This window comes from Rhipicephalus sanguineus, chromosome 3 (assembly GCF_013339695.2).
Source record: "Rhipicephalus sanguineus isolate Rsan-2018 chromosome 3, BIME_Rsan_1.4, whole genome shotgun sequence".
NCBI classification, from domain to species: domain Eukaryota; kingdom Metazoa; phylum Arthropoda; class Arachnida; order Ixodida; family Ixodidae; genus Rhipicephalus; species Rhipicephalus sanguineus.
In genome coordinates, this window is record NC_051178.1 from 201,357,451 (window position 1) to 201,381,304 (window position 23,854).

At 46.6% G+C, this 23,854-nt stretch overlaps 3 protein-coding genes across 3 annotated transcripts in view; 2 read left to right on the forward strand and 1 right to left on the reverse strand.

Annotated features, from left to right (window-relative positions):
* The first annotated feature begins 284 nt into the window (after positions 1-284).
* LOC119388118 (endochitinase) lies at positions 285-3,396 on the forward strand. Its single transcript, XM_037655753.2, has 3 exons — positions 285-587; positions 1,283-1,411; positions 2,099-3,396. The coding sequence occupies exons 1-3, from the start codon at positions 402-404 to the stop codon at positions 3,128-3,130; spliced, it is 1,347 nt and encodes a 448-aa protein (XP_037511681.1). The 5' UTR covers positions 285-401; the 3' UTR covers positions 3,131-3,396.
* Positions 3,397-5,220: 1,824 nt separating this feature from the next.
* Positions 5,221-10,276, reverse strand: LOC119388119 (tubulin-specific chaperone A). The gene is made up of 4 exons (XM_037655754.2): positions 10,054-10,276; positions 9,690-9,795; positions 7,860-7,946; positions 5,221-5,831 (listed from the first exon to the last, which is right to left on the reverse strand). The coding sequence occupies exons 1-4, from the start codon at positions 10,104-10,106 to the stop codon at positions 5,742-5,744; spliced, it is 336 nt and encodes a 111-aa protein (XP_037511682.1). The 5' UTR covers positions 10,107-10,276; the 3' UTR covers positions 5,221-5,741.
* A 438-nt stretch (positions 10,277-10,714) lies between these two features.
* LOC119388120 (uncharacterized) overlaps positions 10,715-23,854 on the forward strand; it is a 96,779-nt gene continuing 83,639 nt past the window's right edge. Inside the window, exon 1 of the mRNA XM_049413824.1 lies at positions 10,715-10,882. The gene's annotated coding sequence lies outside the window, so the exon portion shown is untranslated. The remainder of the gene's footprint in view (positions 10,883-23,854) is intronic.

Here is a 23,854-nt window from a genome sequence, read left to right on the forward strand (position 1 = left end):
GGCTGTGAAATATTCCAGGCTGTGTCACCGTGGGCGTCTGAGAGAGAGACAGGTTTATTGACAGAAAGGCAGAGAGGTCGGCCTGAGCGATAGTATGCTCTAGCCTGCTACTCTACACGGGGGGAGGGGAAAGGGGAGGAAAAAGAGTGATGAATGACGATGGTGAGTTTGACTGAGAACTATAGCACCTAGGAATGTTTCCTGTAGAACCTAATGGAAATATCCACCCACTACCCTGTTAATCCCCTGCATTGGGTATGAGCCATGGTCAGAGGACAACAACAACAGTAACAGCCACGGCCACAGCCATCGCCATCGCGCACTCTGGTGCCCGGTGCTCGCAAGATGGCCGGTGGCTGTAACCGGCTGCTGTGCTGGTGAGGCTTAGGCCCCGAGGTAGCATGGAGAATGAGGAGACCACGCTGGTCGGGCAGCGGGAAAGCCAGCCGGCTGTGGACCTCGGCGACCCGTTCATCAACAGCGCCCTGGTGCACACGGCCAGCGCTTGTCTCATCTTCGTCGTCGTGTTCATCTTCGTCCTGCCGGGGATACTACTCACCACGCTGCGCCGAGAAAAGCCCTTCCAGGTATGCATACAAACAATCTCCTTGGCTCCCCCCCCCCCCCCCCCCCCCCCCGTTTGCAATGACGTCACTGCGCAGCCTTGTGCGATGGTTTATACGGACCGCAGTGCTGGGGAGGTCACCGGCCTAGTACGCACATGTATCGCTCATAGCCTGCGCTTTGAGTGAGATGGGGCTTAAGTATCGTGCACAGCCCGTGCTTCAAGCGAGATGTTGGCGGTATGCTATTTTCCGTAAACGCATATAGAGCCGTAATTTATAAGGAATCCGGGCCCGACTTCACAAAGCTTTTCTTTTGCAAGTGCTGTTAGCTTTTGTCTCTTGCCGCTCTTGCCACTCGCAATGCCAAAGAAGGCGATTGGCTATGGTTGCAGTGCATCTTGATAATTGCAACGCATAGCCAGCGTCTTACCAAGTAATTCGCCGAGTAGGACATTGCAGTGGAGTAACTTAAAATCAGAAATAGTTGCCGGGAAGGGGAAGGGTACTAGCTTTTGACCACCAACGCTAGGTTGCCGACTTTTATGCCATGTATGCTATGGAACGCAGAAATTTAGGGCAGATGGAGGGACACGTGCCAGTAATGGTGGCACCTCGCCCCCCCCCGCCCCCTTTCTCCCGCTTTTCTTTATGCGCCCCTGTGCCACTCTGTTGCATTCGTGGCCTTTACACTTGAGTGCCTACCTTGCACCTTGCAGGTTGACATGCGTCCTAAGACACGACTAAGCCGACAAGCCTACGATGGACCCGACAGACCTTTGATCATGTGCATGGTCAATTCGACCAGCTTTCAGCGGCCGCCGCCAATGACGTACACATTCGAACAGGTACAAATTAGTACGAAAGAGTGATAAGTGCACTAATCAATGTATCTGTGCTTGCTTCCCTCTTCAGTGCGAAAAGAACGCTGATTTGTGTCAAAAACTAGCGATAACTAGCCTTCACGTTTATTTGGCGCGGGAATGTTTTATAGAGGGTAAAATAAAGATCAAACGAAAGGCTAAATTGATTTCTCACATGCTGATCTCGAGTAGCATTTGTACCGCCACAAAGGTAAAAGACGCAACTTCTGCAATGACTCGCACGCGCGGCGTGCAAGTGGAAACATTCCGCATTTCTAATAAGCGTAGACGAAGGCTTTTGCTAGTACATTTATTTAGCAGGTGATGCGAAGAACTTGAATTAAGCGCCTTACGGTACCTTAATATATTTTTCCTCAGGCCTGTCACGCACGTTATAAACAAACGTTCCAAGGTTGAAAAGGTTTCTTTAAGGATACGGTGAAGTTGAGTGCCCGTTCCCCTTCAGTGTGAGTGAACGACCAAACAGCTTTGGCCTGGCAGTGAGCCTTCCAGGAATCGCTGAGAGAAGCAGGTTTTCGATTACTGTAGAAAGCCTGTGTATTCCAGATGTTAGATTAAGCAAAGATAGCAAAAGCATTTCCCACGCACATTGCAAGGTACTGTTCGCGACCTGAAATCCTGAACTATGTCCTCCCCACACCTCGCGCGCAGGTTCCTTCAAACTTGTGCTCGCACGTCGTGTTCCCACTGTCCGGTGCCGCCGACTGGTCCGACGATATGCTGCACTACGACTACACGCACAAGATCACTCACCCGAACTTGTACCGCGAAATGGTGCGGCTAAAGAAAGAGCGACCCGCGCTCAAGATCCTCGTCAGCGTCGGTGAATACGAAGTGAACAATGGCTTGTTCCGCTACGCCGCCGAGTCGATGCACGCGACGGTGCAATTCTGCAGCGCCGTGCTTCGCTGGACGCTCGGCAACGGCTTCGACGGACTCGTCATCCACCGAATGTTCACGAGCGGCTCGCCCGGCGAAGACCGGCGCGGCATCATCGTGCTGCTTCAGAAATTGTGGGTGCACTTCGAGCGCCACGGCCTCACGCTGATCGTGGTGTTCGAGCCTGAGACGGACGTCTTCAACCAGCCGCTCCTGGGGGGCAAGATCTGCTCGTACGTCGACTACGCGGTCGTCGTGGCGCATGGCTTCCGCAGCGAGGCGTTCGCCGATTTTCCCAGCCCGATGCGGAGCCGGTCGTCTCTGAACGTGACGACGGACTTCGACACAGCCGTCCAGCGTGCACTGGCCAGCGGTGTCCCCGTGCACAAGCTCATCGTGAGCGTCTCTTTAGACGGGGCTTCGTATACGCTCGACGAGAAGGCGGATCACAAACCGGGCTCCGTGCTGCTCGCGGGCCGATCCGAAGGAATCCCGGGCCTCTTCACGCGCTGTCCGGGAGTGCTCAGCTACTTCGAGATCTGCAGGCGCCTCGTGTTCGAGAACTGGACTCGCGCGTGGGACGGTATCGCCGAGTGCCCATACGCGTACTCGGACGACCAATGGGTCGCCTACGAGGACCAGCACAGCTTGATGGCCAAGGCAGAGTACGTGCGAAACCGGTCCTTAGCGGGCATGATGGTCTGGGATGTGTCCAGCGACGACTACCGGGGGGACTGCGGCTCGCCCAACGTTCTCGTGCAGACCATTTACCAGAACTTCCAGAGTGTGTTTAAACTCGACTAGAGGCACCTGCTCCCACTCTCGACTCGTGTATCATGTCATAATTCGTCACATTCAGGCCACCGAGACAAGGTCTCCCACTTTCTTGTAGGTTCGGAACAGCCTCTAAGCCTCGCCATTTTTAACCACGTGTGTTCACTAGGGAAGCCACGGTTGTGGTTTCTGCCGCCGGTCATTGTCATGGTCGTTGCTTCATTCTAGCGCATGCCCCCACTCCCGCACGCAGCGCACTGAATAAATGTCATGCTGTGCATGCTCAAGGAGGTCTCCTGGCTGTATTCGGTATTGCGGATGCTTTTATCTTTAGGTTGTATATGCGAGTGCTCTCCGTGCTTATTTAGCTAATTTAGACGGAAGCTAATGCGAGACTGCCCGCAATGCATTTCCGAATTAAATCAGATACTTTCGCGGTAAATGCGCGACGCATATTAACCCCGAAGGAATTCTGAAATTACTGCACCTATTTATGAGCGGACCGTGAAGCGGGGCACACCAGCCCCTCTACGTTTTAGCGGGCTCAAGTTAATGGGAGGGGAGGGGAATCCGCTTTCAGAACGCAAGGGCACACTAGAAAGGCTAGAATAAGTCGTTATAGGCGCACTGTACATGACAGTTCCTTGAAAAGGCCGAAACACAAAGGTGCCATGCCATCTAGGAAGTACCGTGTATAGCTATGTTTTTAAGGTTGCGTCCTGCATTGCAATTGAAAAAGTAGCATGTACAGCCATTGCCCTATCGTATTGACAATGACAATGAAAATACTGTTGTACGTTGTTGGTGTACACGGGCACCAGCAACAATTACGGAATGCATGATGGTGATGTGTACTGTCGGCCGCAAAACTTTCCGGGATCTGCAGCGCGTGGCGGAGCCACGGAAAATTGCATTGTGGTCTCCGCGATCAATTCCGGCAACGGTGCGTTGGCGGAGCTCATCGCAGAGGCCACGGCCGATAGCCTCTACACCACGCCGTATGACGGTAGATGGCGCAGCATTGCAATTTTCTATCGCTCTGCAGATCCCGCAGACTTTTGCGGCCGACAGTACATAGCAGATGAACTTGACACAGAATTTCAGATTCTGGAAACCACTGACAGTGCTCACCGCTATCATTGTAATTTGAGTGCTACTTGTCTTTCTGGGCATGTCTGACAAATGACGAGTTCCAATTCTTCACTGAGCAATTGCACTGATTCATTCTTCTCTGTCACTAGTACAACATAAAAAGTTGAGTTCATGCTAGATGATAAAACATAATAATCTATATGGAATAACTGTTACCAGAGATATAAACAATGTGTCAAGTTGATTGCAGCATTTAGTGGAGCAGAATTTAATGAGAGGCGCTCCAAACGTATTGATGGAGTAACCAACTATGTTCTGCTAAGAATGAAGGAAAGACGATTGCTTTTAAGGGCTCGTTTTTCTTTGTTAAACACAATATTAATGAGAATTAGCAGACATGTTCTGCTAAGTTGCTTGTGTAAAGTATGGCAGTGATGTAGTATTTAACACATTGCGTTGTCTTCCTATTACACCAGCAGCCATGCAACATGAAAGCGTGCCCAATATTCATTGTGATTACACGAAATATCACGATATGCAACTGTCAGCATTCTTTCTCAGTCCAGATCTCAGATTATTTGATATTATGTGAAGGAAAATATATTTGTAAGCAAACTAAGTATCCCTGATACTCCACCCAGAAAGATAATTGAAATGCATGGATAAAATCTCAATATATGTAAAACGGAACAAAGCATTCCTAAACACTCAGTCAATGCCTATTTGTACATAATGCAGTGTGTTCACAGAACGAAACATGACATTAAAACTATGTATGACAACTGGGATGTGAAATTAATTGCTCAAGATAACCATGTTGTGTCACTACAAATCAGGCCAGTGATGGTGACGTTGACTCTAATGCAGGTGTATGAGCCAATATTAAGCCTATGAGACACAACCTTAAGACTGTGAAAATGGAAGTATAAGCATTGCTTAGCCATGCATTGGAGGAGTTTCATTCTGTGAGCACTGCACATTTGCATTATTAATGTACTTTTGCATCCACAATGACTCGCAGCTTAGACTGTTGTTGAGGGTGTTTATTACAAATTCACATACAAAAAATATGGTAGAGCCTTGCAAAGTTACCTGGCATATAACGAAAAAAAAAAAATCGCCCTTAAAGCAAAAAGAAAAAAAAAGAAAGTTAGGCAACGAGACCAAATGCTTTGTAATTACTTGACCAAAAGGTTTTTGAAGTGCACTACTCGTACATGCTTGCTTTCTGCAAGAGCTATAAAATCTGTATCTAGTTTTTATGAATTCCTAGACTTGTCCATAAACCTTGCATATTTTAACTGCACCTAGTCATATCTTGCTTGCTCTGTCACTTAATATCCACCTAGCAGCAAACTCCATATTTGAAGACTCCAGTACAAACTAACTACTTGTTTCTATAGCAAAAAAGAAAAATAGAGAAAGAAACTGTCGTCAAAAATAAGCTGTAGATGATTTGAATAATTTAAACATAGCAAACATTGCTGCCCGGATAACACATACAGAAGAAGGCATCCTCTTTCTTTTTAGGCTAAATAATTTGGATAAGCTAAAGAGATTCTAATGACTGCTGCGCCTGCTCCAGCACCTCCTTGGCAATGAGGTATTCCTCCGTTTCCGAGAGGTGTTCTGAACCCTCCTGAAACGAGAAATGTAAACAGGACGTTAGGTCGACTTTTGTAATTGGTCAGTAATTGACATTTTAGTAAGTGACTCAATAGGATGTATGCATCAATGCAACACAGGGTCTATGAACAATGCTGCGGTTGAAGCCTCCAGGTTATATCTCAGTATCCCTAATAAGCATCTGAGGCTTCGTGCATAAGTGTTTTGCAATGTACAACAATCAGAATGTGGCTACCGCAGTAAAGAATTGAATCCACAAGCTCAACTAAACCCAATACACACGGTACATGTCCACACACACAAAAAAGAAGGATATTAAGCGCTTTCTGCCCTAAGAGTTTAATGCCATTCACACTGTGCTGTTTAAACATACTTAATCGTAATAAATCGTAATGGCATTTCACGCGCAGCACATTGTTACAAGTCATTCAGCTGTCAGAAATGAACTCTTGTCAATTATGTACAGTTGAGTTTATTCAACCACATGGCAGGTACATTAAAGTACACATAGACATGAGGCATATTTTTTAAGCTGAAATAATTATACAAAAACATGCCTATTATTATTATTAACGTCATTTTTCAAGCTAATGACTTCAAAATTACTTTTTTTTATACATTTAAACTGTTCACTGCAGCTATCATCAATCGGGATGAATAATGCCATTAAAAGTGTGCATGTAATCGTAACGATGTTAAGGACAGTGAAGAGGAGATGCATGCCACTGCATGCATTCACCTTTTGACCGCATGAAACTTGAAGTGAACAAAGCATGAAAATCAAAACACAGGAGCCTCTAAGTCTGGGAACTAATGAGGGGGCATTGTAGGTATAAATGAGAAAATAACATGAGCCAAATAAACATGGCCCTGCAGGCACGAATAACAGCACTGATGCATCACTGTTACACAGGGGAAGCTTGTACAGAACAAACATCAGTATACTAGGAAATTAAAATTAAAACTATGGCAAGTTTTTCATCATGTCAGGCAGGCGTCTCAAACACGTGGTCTGTGGACCTTTCGTTAGCAGCCCGGCTCACACATGACTGTCTTTGTCCCATATTTTTTTTTTTTTTTAGTTTCTTAGTAAGTATGTTCATGAGCTACAAAGATGTGACTGGTTTTTAGTGAGGAACCCCATATGGGTCATCTTGTTTTGAAACATAATCGTGGAACAAAAGCTCTATAGTATTTCAGAATTGCCATCCAGACTTCAGTCATTCTGGAGATCAGTATTGATATGTTTCTTGAATCCTGATGTCAAATCGCCTTCAGAAATGACCCATATATGAGATTTGGGACAGGCCCAAATGTTAGCTGACATTTATCCCCCCCCCTCCTTCCCCCCCCCCCCCCCTCTTCAACCTTCACTGTTCCGGTCCTCTAAGGAGACTAAATTTCGTGAATGCGGCCCGCTAGGTGAGGTGAGTTTGAGACCCCTGATGCAAGGCAATCACTTGTTTCAGATTTTTCAGTGCAACCATAATGTACAACAGAGAGTACCATTCATACAAAAAAAATTAGTGCAGCTTGCACCAGGTCGTGCAAGGCTGGGTCATAGCAGAGCTGGTGGGCACCTAGCTGGTCCTGACTTGGCTAGGCTTTTACCGTTTAACTTCTCTCCTTCCCACCCTTTGCTATACTATACTATACATGGCTATGCTTGCTCCTTGCCAAGAATTTCTCTTTCTCTCTCTCTGCCCTCGTTCTCTCGCCCATCAGAGTTATTGCATCCCACATTGGAGAAATGGGCGCATGTGTTCTGGGAGTGAAGCAGAAGACGACAATGAAGAAGAGAGAGCATGCCGGTTCATGGTGATGATAATTTTCTATCTACGACAGACGGCCAACCTCTAGCATAACAGCTCTGCTGTAAAACATGAAATGACAAAAGAAACTTCTATCTTTCACGTTTCCATTTCAAATAGTAAAAAAATTTATCCTCCTCTTCTGCCATGCCTCGCAGTAAATTTTTCTCGCCTCTTCACTTTAGTATAAAGTGAAGAAAATTGCGGTGAAGCATGTCACCTCCACTTACCAGGACCTCTTTGAGTTCATTGTAGGCTACCAGGAGCCTTTTGTGGCTGTCGGGAACCATGCTGAGGGTCTCATTGATCACTTGCTCCTAGAACGGAATGAGATAAAACCGAAGAATAATCTGACAAGCCTTCACAAGACAAGGAATAAAGCTGCAGAATGAGTCCGTTGTCATTGAAGAAAAGGAACATGAAAGGAAAAAATGAGTTGCAGCGCAAACATTGCTGAAGCTGATGTTTTTTTTTTCAGTGGCACTACTTGCTCAACGACTTGGCATCACTTCAGACCAGCAATCTTCCCCTGAACTTCTGTCTTCAAAGGAAATTATCTATATGAACTGCAGGGGAACTTTATAGATACGCGACTTGCATTAACATAATTTTAGCAATCATGCTAAAGGACCTAAATGGCAAGTAGGTGCACCTGCTGGAGTCTGACATGGCTGTTATGCCGCTACTGCTGTAGTTCTGGTACAGATGTCCGCAGCGTTCAGACCACACATCAACACTGAAAAATATACTCATGACAGCAAATATAATGCACTGACGTCAACTTAGGCACTGTGTTGGGGGGCATGCTGAAAGCTGCATCAGTGGTATCGTGTGTATGCTATCTACGTAAGTTATATGACAGAGACAGCAGTTGAATGTGAACTAATTATAAAGTTCATTCATTGAATGATCTTTCTTAAAAAACGAACAATGATAAACACTTCGCAATGTGGCAAGCTAGTGATCCGTTATCACAAGTACAAAGGGTAATCACTTATATGTGTTATATATGTTCCTGTTTATCCTTTGAATTTGTACAGCCATGACGACAAGTGCTTCACCTTCCCATAGAGGGAAAGGTAGCGCACCACTTTTGAGGTCCAAACGCACAATGTACTCCTCTGCCAATGCAATTTCATTATCTATCGACTAAGCTACAGCAGTTCTTCTCCTATGCAGGAGACTTTATGAATACGTGTACAGTTTTACGGATGCTTTACAGCAAGTCTTGACTACACAGGCCAATGAAGGTGAAACAGCTGTGGGGCTGACTTGCATTGTAAAGAGAAGGAGAAAAAAAGTTTTGGTACTAGGATCTGCTATAATGTGAAGGATGCAGAGGTGTCAGTGAAATCATCTTATAGTTAACAGGCTAGCTTCGCCAACTGCTCTCCCAGTACAACACCGAGTATTACTTGCAGAAAGGTTGTGCATGGAAACAGCGATAGCAGTACTTCCTAGGAATACTGCCATGAGCTTTGGGATGTCGATGGCACACAGGGGACAAAAGTTTGAAGAAACAGGCAAAAGCTGGAAACTCAACTTTCTTGCACAGCCATGTCAGAAGCAACAACACTGCTGCGCAGACAATCGCATGAAATTGCATAACCTTCGTGGAAAGTCACTGCTGCTGCCAAATGTCGCACAAGTGTTAAGTGAGCATTCAAGTTAACAAGCCGTCTGTGCCCTTGTGGGCGTGCCACAAGCAGCGGTTATCAGTGTTGGCGTAACTCTCTACAGGCAAACTTACTGACAGCACCTGAAGAGGTAAATGGGAACGTTGACACAAACCAGTATATTTTTTCAGGTTGCCCGGCGTTTACATATGAAGAAAAAAAAAAAGAAGAGACTTGTTGAACCTGTAGGTATTAGCCTTTAACATGAACGCAACTTTATGGCAAAACAGCAGACACATTACACAAAAGCAGAGAGCGAAACGTGTGAAAATACAACAGCAGCCGCGAACAAGTCGCGATCAGCAGCGCTTGCCCGGAAGCGATCCACGACGGTCAGCTAGACGAGCACGCGCGTGAGCGCTGTAAATGCGTGTTATCGCTCACCTGCCGCTTCACATCGTATTCTTCTTTGCCCATTTCTTTCATTTTGGCAGCCCTCTCCCTCTCAACTTCGACCTCTTTCAGGTAGGCCGCCTTTTCCTTTGTCATTCTGCAAGAGTCGGTCAGTACATTAGTAAGAAAAAAAGAAACGACCGGCGTGGGCGATGATCACAAAAGAGTGAAAGCACTTCCGCGTACAATGCACAAAACTTCTAACACTTCCTTGCTAACGGACCATTATCGTCACGACAAATCCAATACCTTCAACCAACATTTTTAATTTGTTTGGTGCGATGTAATCGCTTCCTTTTCGTAGTAGAATAAAGGTACAGCGTCGGTACTCAACATTGAGACGTTCACCACGTACCGTTTGACAATCCCCGTCTTAATTTTCAAGTTCCGAATAGCAGCTGCGTCCATGTTTCCACTACAGGATAGTCACGCGCGAAAAACAAAGAACGAAATTTCGCGACAGCGGCGTGTTGTTGGTGTTGTCACAAAGATACGGTCCGCCCCATGCAGACAGGCGATATTTAAGTTTTACGTTTATATACCGTCCCTAGACCCTAGACCACCATCGAAGTTGCCCCTACTAGTACACTGTACCCCTACTGTGCCTACTGCACGAATGCCTTGCGCATATCATAAACGTGTTGGATTTCAAAGTTTCGTTTCTTTTCCAGCGCATAGATGTCGCGGCCAACATTACATTTTTATTATCATCATCATCGTTATTGTTGTTCAAGTTTACAATTTACAATGCAGTTGTAGCAGAATACAATATGAGCGTTTTATCTACGAGTATTTTAAAGTCTTTTATAAGCTTACTTGAAGTAGCATGAATCGCTTAGATCCACTTATCTCCACCAGTGGAGCTCTCTAAAGCGGGGGCCGGCGGGGGCTAAGAAGTGGACACAAAGGGAAAGATAATGTCGGTGCTGCCATCTAGCGCACAAATAACACTGTCCAAAAGTGACAGCAGTGACAGGCTTACGAGACATGTGAGCGGGCTAGAATGTGGCGCCCCCTTGGGAACAATGCGAAAACTCGTGTGAATGCGAAAGATGCAACAGGTGTGGGGGTCGAATGCTTTGAAAACGGAGCCGCAGATGCCATAAACAGTGGTGAACACGGAGCTCGGGGTTGGCGTCTACCCATTCCGGATCGGGTTTGCACGGGACTGCGCCATATTCGCGGTAAGTCGAACGAAACTCCGTGTTGGCACTGTATCGCCATCCTCCGGGAATGTGCTTACGAGCAGTAGAGGACATCCCCCTCGGGCGAGATGCGTGAAATCCACGTCCTCAAGCTTTCCTACGGCCGATTCGTGTTGCATGTCACTCAATGCGCGGCTTGGACGGGCCACTTTTGCACTATACGCGGGTGAAACTCTTTGCGTTTTCTGTACGTTGCACCTCTAAGGGTCAACGACAAGAGCATTTCTTTCTTTTTACGCTCGCCGTGGTGTGGTGGACGCCAAACACAAGCATAAAAGCGGCTCTCACCAGAGGGGCACAGAGGTTTTTGGGTTATGCGATGGTCGCTCGATATGCAGCCCATTTCAATCCGCTGCACAATTCTTCGCAGCTTTGCACGTACTTCGGTGCCGCCGCAATGTTTTGCTAGGCAGGCGAGCTGGCATTGAATTCGTACTTCGATTTTTGTGGCTCGAGAGGTAGACACGGACCCTCCTTGTGTGCGGGGCCCATCAATATCGCGGCGCGCACAGCCACGTCCGGGTTCGCTTGTATGCCGCTCACGCAGTGCGCTGCCCGTTTAAAGCGCCATCTCAGGCTGCTTTATTTTGTCGATTTTATAAGAGTCTGCGTTCCTTCCTTCGCCTTTGACCGGACGGTCTGTCGTTCCCGACTTTAGCATGTCACGAACAGCGCGATGGGCCCGACGTTCAAACGTCGTGTTTCTGCCCAACAACTGGCTGCCACTTCGACTGTGGCACCTACACCGATGCTCGTGGTTCCCTTTCTATTTCGGTATCGTTCCCTGCTCCCGTAACCTTGTGCTCGATGCTATGTGCGTTCATTTGCATAAGCCGGAGTGCGCAATCGCGCGCGCGTCTGCCTTTTCTCGCATTTGTTTTTGATCGGATGCATATGCACGCGTGTGGTCCCAGCTAAGCAGCGGAACGAAGCAGCCACATTATGCCGGGCTCATCGTATCCTGCACCTAAAAAGAAGCACATGCCTGCCTCAGCCCCAGTGGCTTGTTTCTGTTTCTGCGCCGACCGTTCGGATTGATATGCGGGTCGATGTCATTGACACACATCTCATGCCTCGAACAGTAGCAGTAATCTCTCGCGTTCAGGTTCGAGAACAGCACGTTCTCACGCGCCGCTTTGAGCGAGTCGTTAGCATTGTTAAGTGCGCTGAGTGTCTGTGTCGGCGAGCTTGGCCGGATGCAAATGTCCGAGGATCCTTTGCCCCCTCCCTTGTAAACACCTGCACGCGGGGAGCCAAGGACATTGGCCGCTGTGGCTGCCGGCGGTTGCTTGCTGCCAGAGGAAAGCAGCCATGAAGTGTTCAAAATCTCAAAGACGTGACGTGACGGCCGTTGTGGAGTTTTTTTTTTCTTTTTCCTTTTTTGCATGCCGCTGTTTGCGTAGTGTAATGGCCGCAGCCTTGGCTTATGACCACACTTTCGGCTCATGCAAGCGTTTCGCGTGTGTAAGGATATTCTCATTTCCTGTGAACGTCGCAGTGTATAAATGCTTTATCTTTTTTTTTTTTTTTCTGCGTCAGTCGTTATGCGCGTCGCATGGAACCGGCTGGCGGATCATGTTTTCACGGCGTGCGGGTCGTTGCGTACGAAGTCTGTCGCAGCATTCGCTTTGATGTTTGTTTTTACGCCTATCGCATTCCGAGTTCACTCTGGTGTAACGCTTTGATGTTGACTCTTTCATCCCTGTCTACCGTGCATATATTTACAGTCGTGTGGGAACGTACTTTCGGCAACGCCGTGCTGCATTGTTCTCTCTGAAATAGCCCGTCGTTTTGCACCGATACAAATTTTCAGGAGTAACTCAATAATGCTTCCTTCTTCACAGCCCAAAAGGTGACCTTCCTTGTATGGGATTGTAGCCGCGTATACGTTGCCAAAATATTTTTCACGTGTGTGCTACTGTTCACAGCGTCTCCGATGTTTACACCGAACTCGCTTCCCATTGTGTACGTGCGTAGATCCTTCGAAGTGTCTCGACATCAAGGCACGGGCGTGCGCAGTATGGGAAGCACCATAGCCTGTCGGTCACCCCTCCTTCCGCCTTTGGCGCCCGTCATTACAGAAACGCTCACTATCGCAGACTACGCGATTTATTTCCAGCGATTCATGGATTGCAACTTAAAACATTTTGCTGCTTTTGCAATCTTATACGCACAAGCCCTATACGGCTAAATGCTTTCGTAAGCTGGTGGTAACACAGTATTCATGTCCGAGAAGTTTAACGAAAATCGTAAACCTACACGTATGTTTCCCGCTTGCTGAACCACTTGAGCATTTATACAAGATTTTGAGGGCTGTTCCTCATTTCTTCAACTCAGCTTCCATGTGCTGCTTGCAAAATAGCGATAGCTGCAGTACCGAATTCTCCCACCTCGCCTCCTTTTAATGCTCACGCATGTTTGTCGAAGGGCATGTGCTGTGCCGATACTATCATATAGCTGTGGCCTCATGTGTAATGTATTAACCAACTTGAAGCAGTTGACGAGGTTACCATCGCCCCTGTAGCGTTCTGTAGTCAGTATAAAGAGAGCCTGATGCGTGACTTCGAACTCTGGTGGGTCAAGACCAGCGCAGCCGCAAGAGTCCTTGTGCAAGTGTCCTCGTCACGAGGTTCTTGCTTCCTCCCCTGTTTATCAGCGCTGTTGCCCCCTCCTTACTGATCGATGATAGCGGCCGTATACGGCGGTGCCGGCAGATAATGCTGCAATTACCACCTCTTTATTTCTTTTCCTCCTTATTGTGCGCAGCAGTCGTTAAGTCGTATTAGACGATAGCAGTGGCAACTAGGTCGCCAAGGGGCAGCATTCAAAAGCATTTGCTGCACTAATCGCACAGGCGTATCGTAAACCAGCGTATTCGTATGGCAGACTTCGAATACACAAAATGTCTCGTCACTTGTGTATGTAAGCGGCGTGGGTCGGTACATACTTATGCTTGCATTCACATCATACTCATTTGAGACTAGTATCTGCGATTGCTAAAGTGTTAGTAATATTATTAGGTTCACTGAAGGAAATGTGCCCCTCAAGGGCTTCCAGCCTTTCTACTTGGGACCCATGTAACCCCCTTATCTAATGCGGACGAGTGTCTGCCGAATTTTTTGGTCCGTGCTTAAGGACTGCAGCGTCATATTTTGACGCCTGTACCGCCAGAATATGACTAATTCATGGGTTGTAAACGTCTCAAAGCGGCACAGAGCCATGAGATCGATCTCCTGATTCCTGAACGTACACTTTAATTGAAGCACAACAGCGATCTTACCCCCCCCCCCCCCCGCCCTCCCCAAACAGCTCCTCAAGAGGTTTCTTGTTGACGGTTTCGTGTTAAGGATTCCTTAAAGGGGTACTGACACAAAAATTTTGGCCTCGCGTTTTTTTGCTGCAATGTGTTGCTGGGGGCCTGTTAGTCATAAAACGGCACATCGTTTGCTGCAGCGCGCCACAGATAATTAATTACAGGCTCCTCATTAGCGACCAGTGTCAGTTTCGGTTTCAAAAACGACAAGCCTCCGGGTGCAACTATTACCACCTAGCGGCTGCAGCGCTCGATCACGTCAGCACACAGAAGTGTGACGCACTTCCGCGCTGTTTGCGTCGTCTCCTCGCATTCGCACGCTTGCCGCACGTGCTGCGCGATGTCGTCGCCATCATCGTCCTCGTTGTCCTCGTCCTCCTCATCGTCGTCTATTGGCGACGATTTCCTTCAGACACCAACAGCGCAGCGGCGAGCGCGTCAAAACAGAAATGGCGGCTATGACGTCATCATAACTTGTTGTACCGGCTACAACGGTTACGTAGGGGAAGTAGGGGGGTCACCTCGGGTCACCTCCGATGGTGTCAATGCAACAGGTGCGGCCTATAATGCTGGATCGTGCATGCGAACTTCAAAATTCATAGAAAATACCTTCCAAGCTTTATTCGCTGTCGATATTTTGCAGATGGTACACGCACGTACACGGAAATCGATCCAGCAGGCTATCTCGGCCGCGAAATTTTGTGTCAGTACCCCTTTAAGACGTGCGAGCCAGCTATCGATCGCGCATATCGCACCCGTAAGTGACGTACATACTTTCGACAAGAACTGCACACGAAATATCCGCTTCCTAGCACTAAATGCGACACACAAACCGCGTGTTCATTCAACAACGTCGAGACACCGTACTTACTCGATTGTAGCGGGAGGGGTGACTTTTCGTTGCGTCCAGGAAGAAAAAAATATAATTTTCGGTATTCAATTGTAACGCGAGGGTCAACTTTAGGTAGCGAAAATCTGGAAAAAAAAGAACAAAGAAACGTGATACATTCGAGTAAATACGGTATGGCGAAAACATTCTGTCGTTTGGGACGTGATTACTATGTAACAGGAGCTGCGAAACGAACGCTTTGCGCTGCTGGGCAAATATCGCATAATTTCAACCATTATGTACAGAGTCTAATCGCGGGCGCTTAAGGACGCACTGCTTAAGCGCGCACGCTCCCACTTCGGTCCATTTACGCCGAGCAAGTTAGTTTTATTCTGTAGGGACCGTTGTTTTACGTCGGTTTCGTGTTTCTTGACTTTCCCTCCTCACCCCCGTCCCAATGCCTCCGCTGCTAACACAATGATTGCGTCGTCTCCGCCGAGGTAGGCTTTTCTACGCGGGCTTTGTTCATTCTTAGCACGTGCACGAGTGAGTGCCTCGCGCCGTAGTTTTTATTTGGCTTCGAAAACTTTCATTGTACACCCGGAAGTTCACACGCATAATGGAGCGTTGTTGTGAAACGTGTTTTCTTGCTTTGCTTAGGAGAAGGGGTGGGCAGGGGGGTAGACCGCGCCCTTTTCTCTGACAGCGCTTTTTTCCCATTTGGCTTCCTACACACATAAGACGTTTCGCAATGTCTGCATTCGAGGCCGTCTACTCGCGTAGTTAGGCACGAAATATATAGCCACCTTTAACTTGTTTTCTTGCTGCACAAAAAGGGCGATGTTGCAGTTCTGTACGGTGTAGTTTTACATAGTTTCAGTTGCAAGTATGTCACATTAGACACAGTGACATTGCCTGAAGCCTCGCAGTTGCACCTGGAAATAAAGAAAAAAAAATGAACGGGAACTGTCGTCTCGTTTCTCCCAAGCCATTTTAGGCTCACTGACATCGCCCGCTATAACGAATTAGCCCAATGAACGTGCCATATTCACCGTGACAATGCCTGTAAAACGATAAACCTTTCGTGTACGGTATGCACCAGGAATATGCTTGGAGATCGAATCCCTTGCGTAGGCGTCTGCAGATTGCCGTAGAGTGGAATCGTATTGTTAGAACGCGAATACCAAAGCACAAGATCCCGTTCCATGCGCCAGAAGCCGCGCCAACTGCTCTCAGTATAGACGCTTGAAGCATCTACTACACTGAGAGTAGGTGTGATCGTGTAACGCGCGCGATCTCCGTAGAGCCCAGCGTTGACGAGTTAAATGTAGCTAAAACTTCGGTCGCGTAGCGGAACCTCGTGATTTCCACGTTCGCTGGACCAAAATCGCTGTTAGGATTCGTTCGTTATTTGCGGACAGTCAAGATAATATACAGCGACTGGCAGATATATGCGGAAGGGAATGTGAGGCTTTGGATTTAGTGCAACAAAATGTGGATTGATGGTATTTGGTATTCAATGATCACGAAGACCATGCGGTCATAATACAGGGCCAAAAAATACCGAGGGTAAGCGAGTACAAGTACCTCGGAGTGTGGGTAAATGAGGGGGATAGATATATGGAGGTACAAGAGAAAGCATCGGTAGCAAAGGGAAAGAGGAATGCTGCAATTATGAAGCACAGAGCTTTATGGGGATACAATAGGTACAAGGTGCTTCGAGGGCTGTGGAAGGGTGTGATGGTCCCGGGGCTTACATTTGGGAACGCAGTGGTGTGCATGAAGTCAGAGGTGCAATCAGGAATGGATGTGAATCAAAGGACTGTGGTACGCCTCACGCTGGGCGCTCACGGGAAGTCAAAAAATGAGGCTGTAAATGGGGATATGGGATGGACAGGCTTTGACGTGAGGAAGCTTAGAGCAAAATGAGATTTGAAGAGAGGCTGAGGAAAATGAAGGAGAGTAGATGGGCAGAGAAGGTTTTCAGGTATTTGTGTAGAAAAAGCGTTGACACGCAGTGGAGAAAAAGAACTAGGAGGCTCACCAGTAAATATACGGCTAGCAGTACGGGCGATATGGCAACAAGGAGCATTAAGCGGAAGGTCAGAGAGGCGGAGAGGACTTATTGGATGGCAGCGATGGAAAAGAAGCAGGCTCTGAGTAACTACCGAAAGGGAAAAAAACGAAATAAGTAGGGAAATGTTTTATGATAATTCAAGGGGAAGGGCTTTACTGTTTGAAGCAAGGTCAGGCTGCCTTAGAACGCGTAGTTATAAAGCGAGATTCAGTAACGAAGAATAACAATGTACATGCTGCGGGGGAACTAAGGAAACGATGGAACATGTACTGATTGAATGTGGCGATATTCACCCAGGTATACGTGTGGGCACGAGTCTACATGAAGCATTGGGTTTTAGGTACAACAATAGAAAGCTGAACACGTCCGCGATAGAAATAAGTAAGAGACGGTTAGAGTATTGGTGGCAGAAAAGTAGAGGTAAAGTACAAAAATAAATAATGGGGAAAAATAAGGTCATTCTGCCTTAAGAGGCAGAGAGATGGACCGTGAATTCATATTTTTTTTCGGTATAATAACATAGATTTAATCAATGTAGATAAGGTATTAGACCAACATGAAACAAGGAAGGTTTTTTTTTTCTTCGAGCCTGGTGGCAGACATGTCACCGCCCCGTTGTAAAGGGGACGCTCATAGCATCCATCCATCTATCCATCCGTGCGGGGTAGTATACAACGTGACGACGAAGCATTGTCGAAATCTGAGAGCAATGTCATTCCAGTACAAAAAGCAATGTCATTCGAGTACGTGACCTCGCTTACCAACAAAAACATCATCGTTTTCATTATAAAAGGCAAGGCGTGCAAATACAGACGCAACAGATTGAGACGCAGTCCTTCGTTTTGCTCATGCTTTATCGTGCTGAGTCAGGTCATGAGTCAGGTCATTGTACGCATTATTTTTGCACGTTCTATTTTCGCTACTTGTCAAGTGTGTCTCTGCGGCCTTAGTTGAAGTGCAATGTAGTCTTGCGCGTTCACTACGTCAGCCTAATAATTATTGCTTCACAATAACGCTGCTCTAGCGTAATTAAAACGGCCCTAAATAAGTTCTGAGACTATCACAGCGAGAGAAGGATTATTATAGCAAGCCGGTTTGCTTTGATGCCACCACGTTGGTACAATGGTTACGGCGCTCGACTGCTGACCCGCAGGTTGCGGTTTTAATCCCGGCCGTGGCGGTCGTCTTTTGATGGACGCGAAATGGTAAAGGCCCGTGTACTATATAAATTTAGGTGCACGTTAAAGAACCCCAGGTGTTCGAAATTTGCGGAGCGCTCCACTGCGGCGTGCTTCACAATCATGGCACGTAAAGAGCGGGCCCGCGGTGACTCTATTCGCTATATAGTTTCAGCGGGAGAATAGGTAATCTTGCAATGAAACGTGCACGGTTGACTGCCGTCATGTTAGGCGGCTCAGATTCCGCCGGAAAAGAAAGCGCGCGCGCGTTGCTCACGCAATGGGGGAAAAAAAAACTGTGCGTCCGGCCGTCCTTGTCGCTTTTGTCTCTGTCGTTCATTGTCCGTGTCCCAGATGGCGACAGCGGAGCAGTTTCACCGCACGCAGAACCACGTGACTCGTAGACGCCGTCTACTTCGCGGGGTAGCTCTCAGTAATTTTGATAAATAGGTTGTTAGTAGGGTGTCTCGTTGCAATACGTGCCTATACTTATGCGAAAAACAGTCATGTTTAAAAGCATTAAAGGCCAACTCCGGCGATTTTTTGGCCATGTCAAAGTAATGGTGCTTTTATGTTCCTGAGACGCTCCTTTTACGGGCCCGATAGCAGAAATACTCGGCAAATTGGAGAATAATTTTAAATACGCAAAAAAGTGCAACACCGAAACCGAAACCCAACCGAGTGTACTGTCTACGTATGACGTAGACGTTGTTACGAACGAACCGGAATTCGTGCAACGCATGCCGGTCACGCCGGCGCGGAGTATGAAAACTGTGACAGCCGGGACGACCAGCGAAGCGCCGGCCAAACCAACGCTGTCTGTCGCCTTGTGCACAGCGGACGCTCGCTGTAGCGGCCGAAGCGCCGAAGTTAGCGGTGCCCTCGGCTGCGTCACTTCCGCCGCCTTCCCAATACTGACGTCACAGACGCAATGTTGCCAATAATTGTGGGAAGCCAGGAGGGCGTTTGCAGACAATCTTTAAAATTCATTTGCAAACAATCTGTGCATGTCTCAAGCCTGTAATTTGGCATAAATGACGGAAACGTGCAAAGGAACGTACCCAGCGAATTATATTGAGATCCATCGACCTCGAAAAATCGCCGGAGTTGACCTTTAAGCGCGAGAAATAGGTTTAAAGTAGTCGCATTCGTTCGTAACTAACGGCGCAAGACGCGAAAACTGAAATAGTTTGCATCATAAAGATAATGTGATCAATACGATCAGTATCGCACAGAAAGGGAGCTGAACAGCAAGATCGTATGTATGAACAGAACGCTAATTAACTATGAAGCGCGAGGTAAGCTTGAAATTGCAGTGGGATCTCGTTGACGCGATCCTCGCGGACCTTCGTATTATCCGAAAATCGTATCGCCCGGGGTCTTTCCGCAGCAACTTCAATAAATCGTTCGTGACGAAGTCTACTATTAAAAAAAAAAAAGCGTGGTTTTACGTAAAGAGACCACAATCTGATCGTGAGGCGCGCCATGTAGTGGGAGGACTCCGTTTTAGTTTTTACGAACCGGATTGGTAGCGTGCTTGCCTTTCGTCTTGATCGAAATGCTCGGGCTTGGCAGCGCAACACCATAACCGCTAAACCACCACGGCGGTTTGACGTTAAACACTTGTGTTTCGAGTCCTCTGGTGGCATACATAGGCGTCCAAGAGTTTGCTGCCCCGGATAGCCTAGCCGTTTTCTTCCTTACGCCATTACGCTCCCCTCATTCTTAAACCCCACCTCGGAAAGGAATAAGTTGTACTACTACTTTTTTTAGTTGGAATGGTCGCGCCAGATGGGGCCACTATTCTTATAAGTATGTTGCAGTGAAACATTTATATATTTAATCAGATGCGAAAACACATCTCCTCTATCTATAAATAGTACATAACAATACCTACTGATGAATGGAGTGTCTAATTGTGGCGAGTGAGCGTGTACAGCTGGAAGAAAATGTCTGATCGAAACACCATTCTGTGTTTGGGATTAAACTTATCGAAATCTTGCTTCAATTTCATGTTTTATCGGGCACTGTCAACGATGTGTATTCGGAAGCTATCCGAAAGATATTCGAATGTTGAATAATGACTATTCTATTGGAGAATCGAATTCATCAAATATCATAATTCGTTATTCAAAAGCATATAACATTCGTACGCCACTAAAAAGTATAATTGTGGATTCGTTATAGCTCTTGCCTCGCACCGAGTCACATCACCGCTCACGTCAAAGGCCGCACGACCGTTTACGCGATGTAGTATAGCAGTCGTCAGCAAACGAACTATACGGAAAGAATGAACAACCCTCTGCATTCTTTTTTTCAAATAATGGTGTAGCTGCTGTGCTACACTTGAAGTGTCGTACTCTGTCCTAGCCCCCTCCCCCCCCTGAAATTTTGGGAAAGTATGTGTTTTCGCCAAAAATAAATAATAAAAATAGGTGTTTTTCTCAAAAAGTCGAGGTTTTCAGCAAGCGCCCCCCCCCCCCTCCCCCCAAAAAAAGAAAAAAAAATTCCTGGCTACGGGTCTGGTTCACACGAATCATGTCTGTATTTCGTACATCGCGACGTCATGATTATGAAGATCGTGAAACGCCGAATGCATCCGCAGTGCAGTTTTCCTGCATGCGCATCATGAGTCTTTGGTACCGTTCGTTTAGTCGATACGTATACAAAATTCTAACGTTAGCTGCGTGTGTGTGTGTGTGTGTGTGTGTGTGTGTGTGTGTGTGTATATATATACAGGGTGTTTCAAGAAATGTGTCCAACCTTCTCAAAAAATCTGGAAAATGCGATATTTGCTCGGGCCTTTCAGAATTGCTTTTTCTGTAGCAGCAGGAATCTTAAGGTAGTTGAGGACATCATTTCGGACACTAATTAAGAAAGTTACATTAATTAACTTTTTAATTAGTGGAGTTAGGTGATTGTGTCAAATGGGAGAGTTGAAGTTCTTCATGCGAGGAACCCATCCGAGCTTTGAGATTTCGAAAAAGCGTCCTCTAGTAATTGTTGTGGCGTAATGAAATTCAACGAAATGCAACGGCTTTCAATTGGCCGCGAGATCGAGCGGAGTCGCCGCCTGGCGGCTACTGGCTGAAGTGCGCCTAGTGTGGATTGCTCCCTGCGTCGTCTGCTAGCCACGTCGTGTTTGCATGTGCGCGTACGTCATGCACGTTCTCAAAGGGCGGTTTGTTCTGTTGTGTTAGCGCGAGTTTAACTGCTCGTAGGTATATACCTGACATGGTGTACAGAAGCAAATGGGCTTGCTCGGCTGCATACGCATTGATCAGTGAGTGCGACTTTCGAGAGGGCTGTCTATTGGTGTCGTATCCTTCGTTCGCCAGAATCATATCAGTGTTGGTGCCGCTTTCTGGTTCAAGCGCATCCTAAAGTGCGCTTTGCATAGTCCCAATCATCAGGAGCATTAAACAGTGTGTGAAGGCAGCGTTTTAGCGACTCGTTGGTAAAAAAAAAGCTAGGCTCTAGGCCATGCTCTTTCGCGTTGTTGTAAGGTGTATAACTGCGGCACTGTAGTTCATCGGTTATGCGATGGGCTGTAGTTGTGCTTAAGCTGTCCTTTTATTGTACGGTCGTGGTCCCGCTACATCAAAATATTTCTATCAAGTGAAGTCTGACGCTTTGGTACTCAAACTGTCCCCTAAAAAAACGGAGTTTTATCACTGCAGAACCACCCGTGTGCTTAGATTTAGGTACGCTTTGAAGAACCCAGATGTTCAAAATTATTCCTGACGGCGTGCCTTACATTTCTATCGTATAATTTCACGCAAAGCCTCATATTTTTTTACATTATCTTGAGCGCTTGCGTGGAGTTATTATAAATTGATGGAAGGCAGCGGACATTATTTGTTTGAAAAAAAAAAAAAAGACACTTATTCTATAAAATAACCGGACCTTTGTTGCATCACTGTCGTGCATGTAATCAATCGATGAAAGCTCTGTGCTAAACTCTTACCTTTTTATTCTGTTACTAGCTCAAGAACAAGGGCGTACGCGTTGAACGTGTCCGTGGCGCTAAAGCGCTGTCGATCACGTAGATTTCCTGACTAAACTTATCAACTGTCCTAAATTTCATGGAGAAGTGAACAATAATAAAAAAATGCGTATTCGCGCGAGCAGTGCTCGTGCTCATTGCAGAGGAATATGGGCTGGTATCAGGGGCGTAGCCCGGGGGGGGGGGTCGGGGGGGTCGGGGGGGTTTCAACCCCCCCCGAAATATTTCATTATTGCATGTGTATATATACATGCACACATACAAACGCACGCACGAACACACATAAAGTATGGTTGAACCCCTCCGAAGAAATTTTTTTGTCTACGCCCCTGGTTGGTATACAAATGAACAAGAAACACTTAAGTAGTTTAGTCGTGCTACAGCAGTGCGTAGTACACAGACCACAAGCCCAACACGTACAGAGAAAACAGCCAAAAGCGTCATAAAGTGCATAAGCGCAGACTATCTCCAGGGCAAGCATCCCTTTCATCGGCAGATTGCGCTTCTCTCACTAGTAATAGTAACGTTGGATGATCTTCGTGCATCGATTCAACAATGAAGAGCGTATATGGATCATTCCACGCCAACTGTCCCAGCCTTGGCGCTCGACCGTCTGCGATTTCAGTGAAAAAAATCGAGGACTATCTATCCAAAGCCAGAAGCCTTCCGCCAAAATATTTTTGGCGAAAAAAAATTTTCAGTGCGCCAAACCGTATGCGAAATTTTTCGGAAAGCTCAAAACTATGGCTTGGAAAATGCGTTTTCAAAAAATCTCTTCTTCATAAATTAGGCTAGGACAAATTTTTACCTACATAACGATCGTAGGCTTCTCACTTAAAATAAGTTTCACGAACGTTTACGCTTTCGTGTGTTTTTTATGCGGCCTTAAATATGGACAATATGACCCATATTGGGAATTTTTTCATAGAAAGGCGACGTTCAGTGAAATGTAATATTTCATTTTAACTGATTGCCAGGGAGTTGTACTGTAGCCAAAAAATAGTTTGAGACGTATATGGCGTGAAATAGTGTGTACAGCTGGCGACAAAGTTGCAAAAAAGTTCATCTTCGCACGTGTTTAGTCGTAAATTTAACATTGAGGTGGTCCTAGTAAAATTATGCTAAATAGTGCATTTGCTAGCAACATTACTTGTCTACTGACTGAGAATGTTTTATAGAATTACTTTTTGTTTTAAGGAAGAAAAAAATTTTTGAATTTGTGTTCTGCCGGTGTCTCTTCTTGCTCGTGTTTTGTGTTCGCAAGAACACGTCTTGGCGGTAAGTACCACCAATGGGGGCGCGAGATTCGCCACGGGACAGCTGGACAACCTAATCATCTTTGCCCGTGCTTATTTGAATACTTTAACAGCGAGTATTGGCCTGAGTCAACGAGAAATGCGAACCCCGCTATAGGGAATTTAACCAATTGCATGCTGTCCATTGAAGGTCGGCATAGTGTGCTTATGCAACAGCGGGAAGCGACACCGATGCGTGCAACACCCCTTTGCCTGCGCACAGATATAAAAGTGGCAAAAGGAACAGATTAGT

Bases quoted from the DNA above. Each gene is read 5' to 3' on its own strand.
- LOC119388119 (XM_037655754.2), bottom strand. From the start codon at position 10,106: ATGGACGCAGCTGCTATTCGGAACTTGAAAATTAAGACGGGGATTGTC. The intron at 9,796-10,053 runs GTACGTGGTGAA...CGACTCTTGCAG, and splicing joins AAGACGGGGATTGTCAAACG to AATGACAAAGGAAAAGGCGG. The intron at 7,947-9,689 runs GTGAGCGATAAC...ATTCCGTTCTAG, and splicing joins AATACGATGTGAAGCGGCAG to GAGCAAGTGATCAATGAGAC.
- LOC119388118 (XM_037655753.2), top strand. From the start codon at position 402: ATGGAGAATGAGGAGACCACGCTGGTCGGGCAGCGGGAAAGCCAGCCG. The intron at 588-1,282 runs GTATGCATACAA...TGCACCTTGCAG, and splicing joins GCCGAGAAAAGCCCTTCCAG to GTTGACATGCGTCCTAAGAC. The intron at 1,412-2,098 runs GTACAAATTAGT...CCTCGCGCGCAG, and splicing joins TGACGTACACATTCGAACAG to GTTCCTTCAAACTTGTGCTC.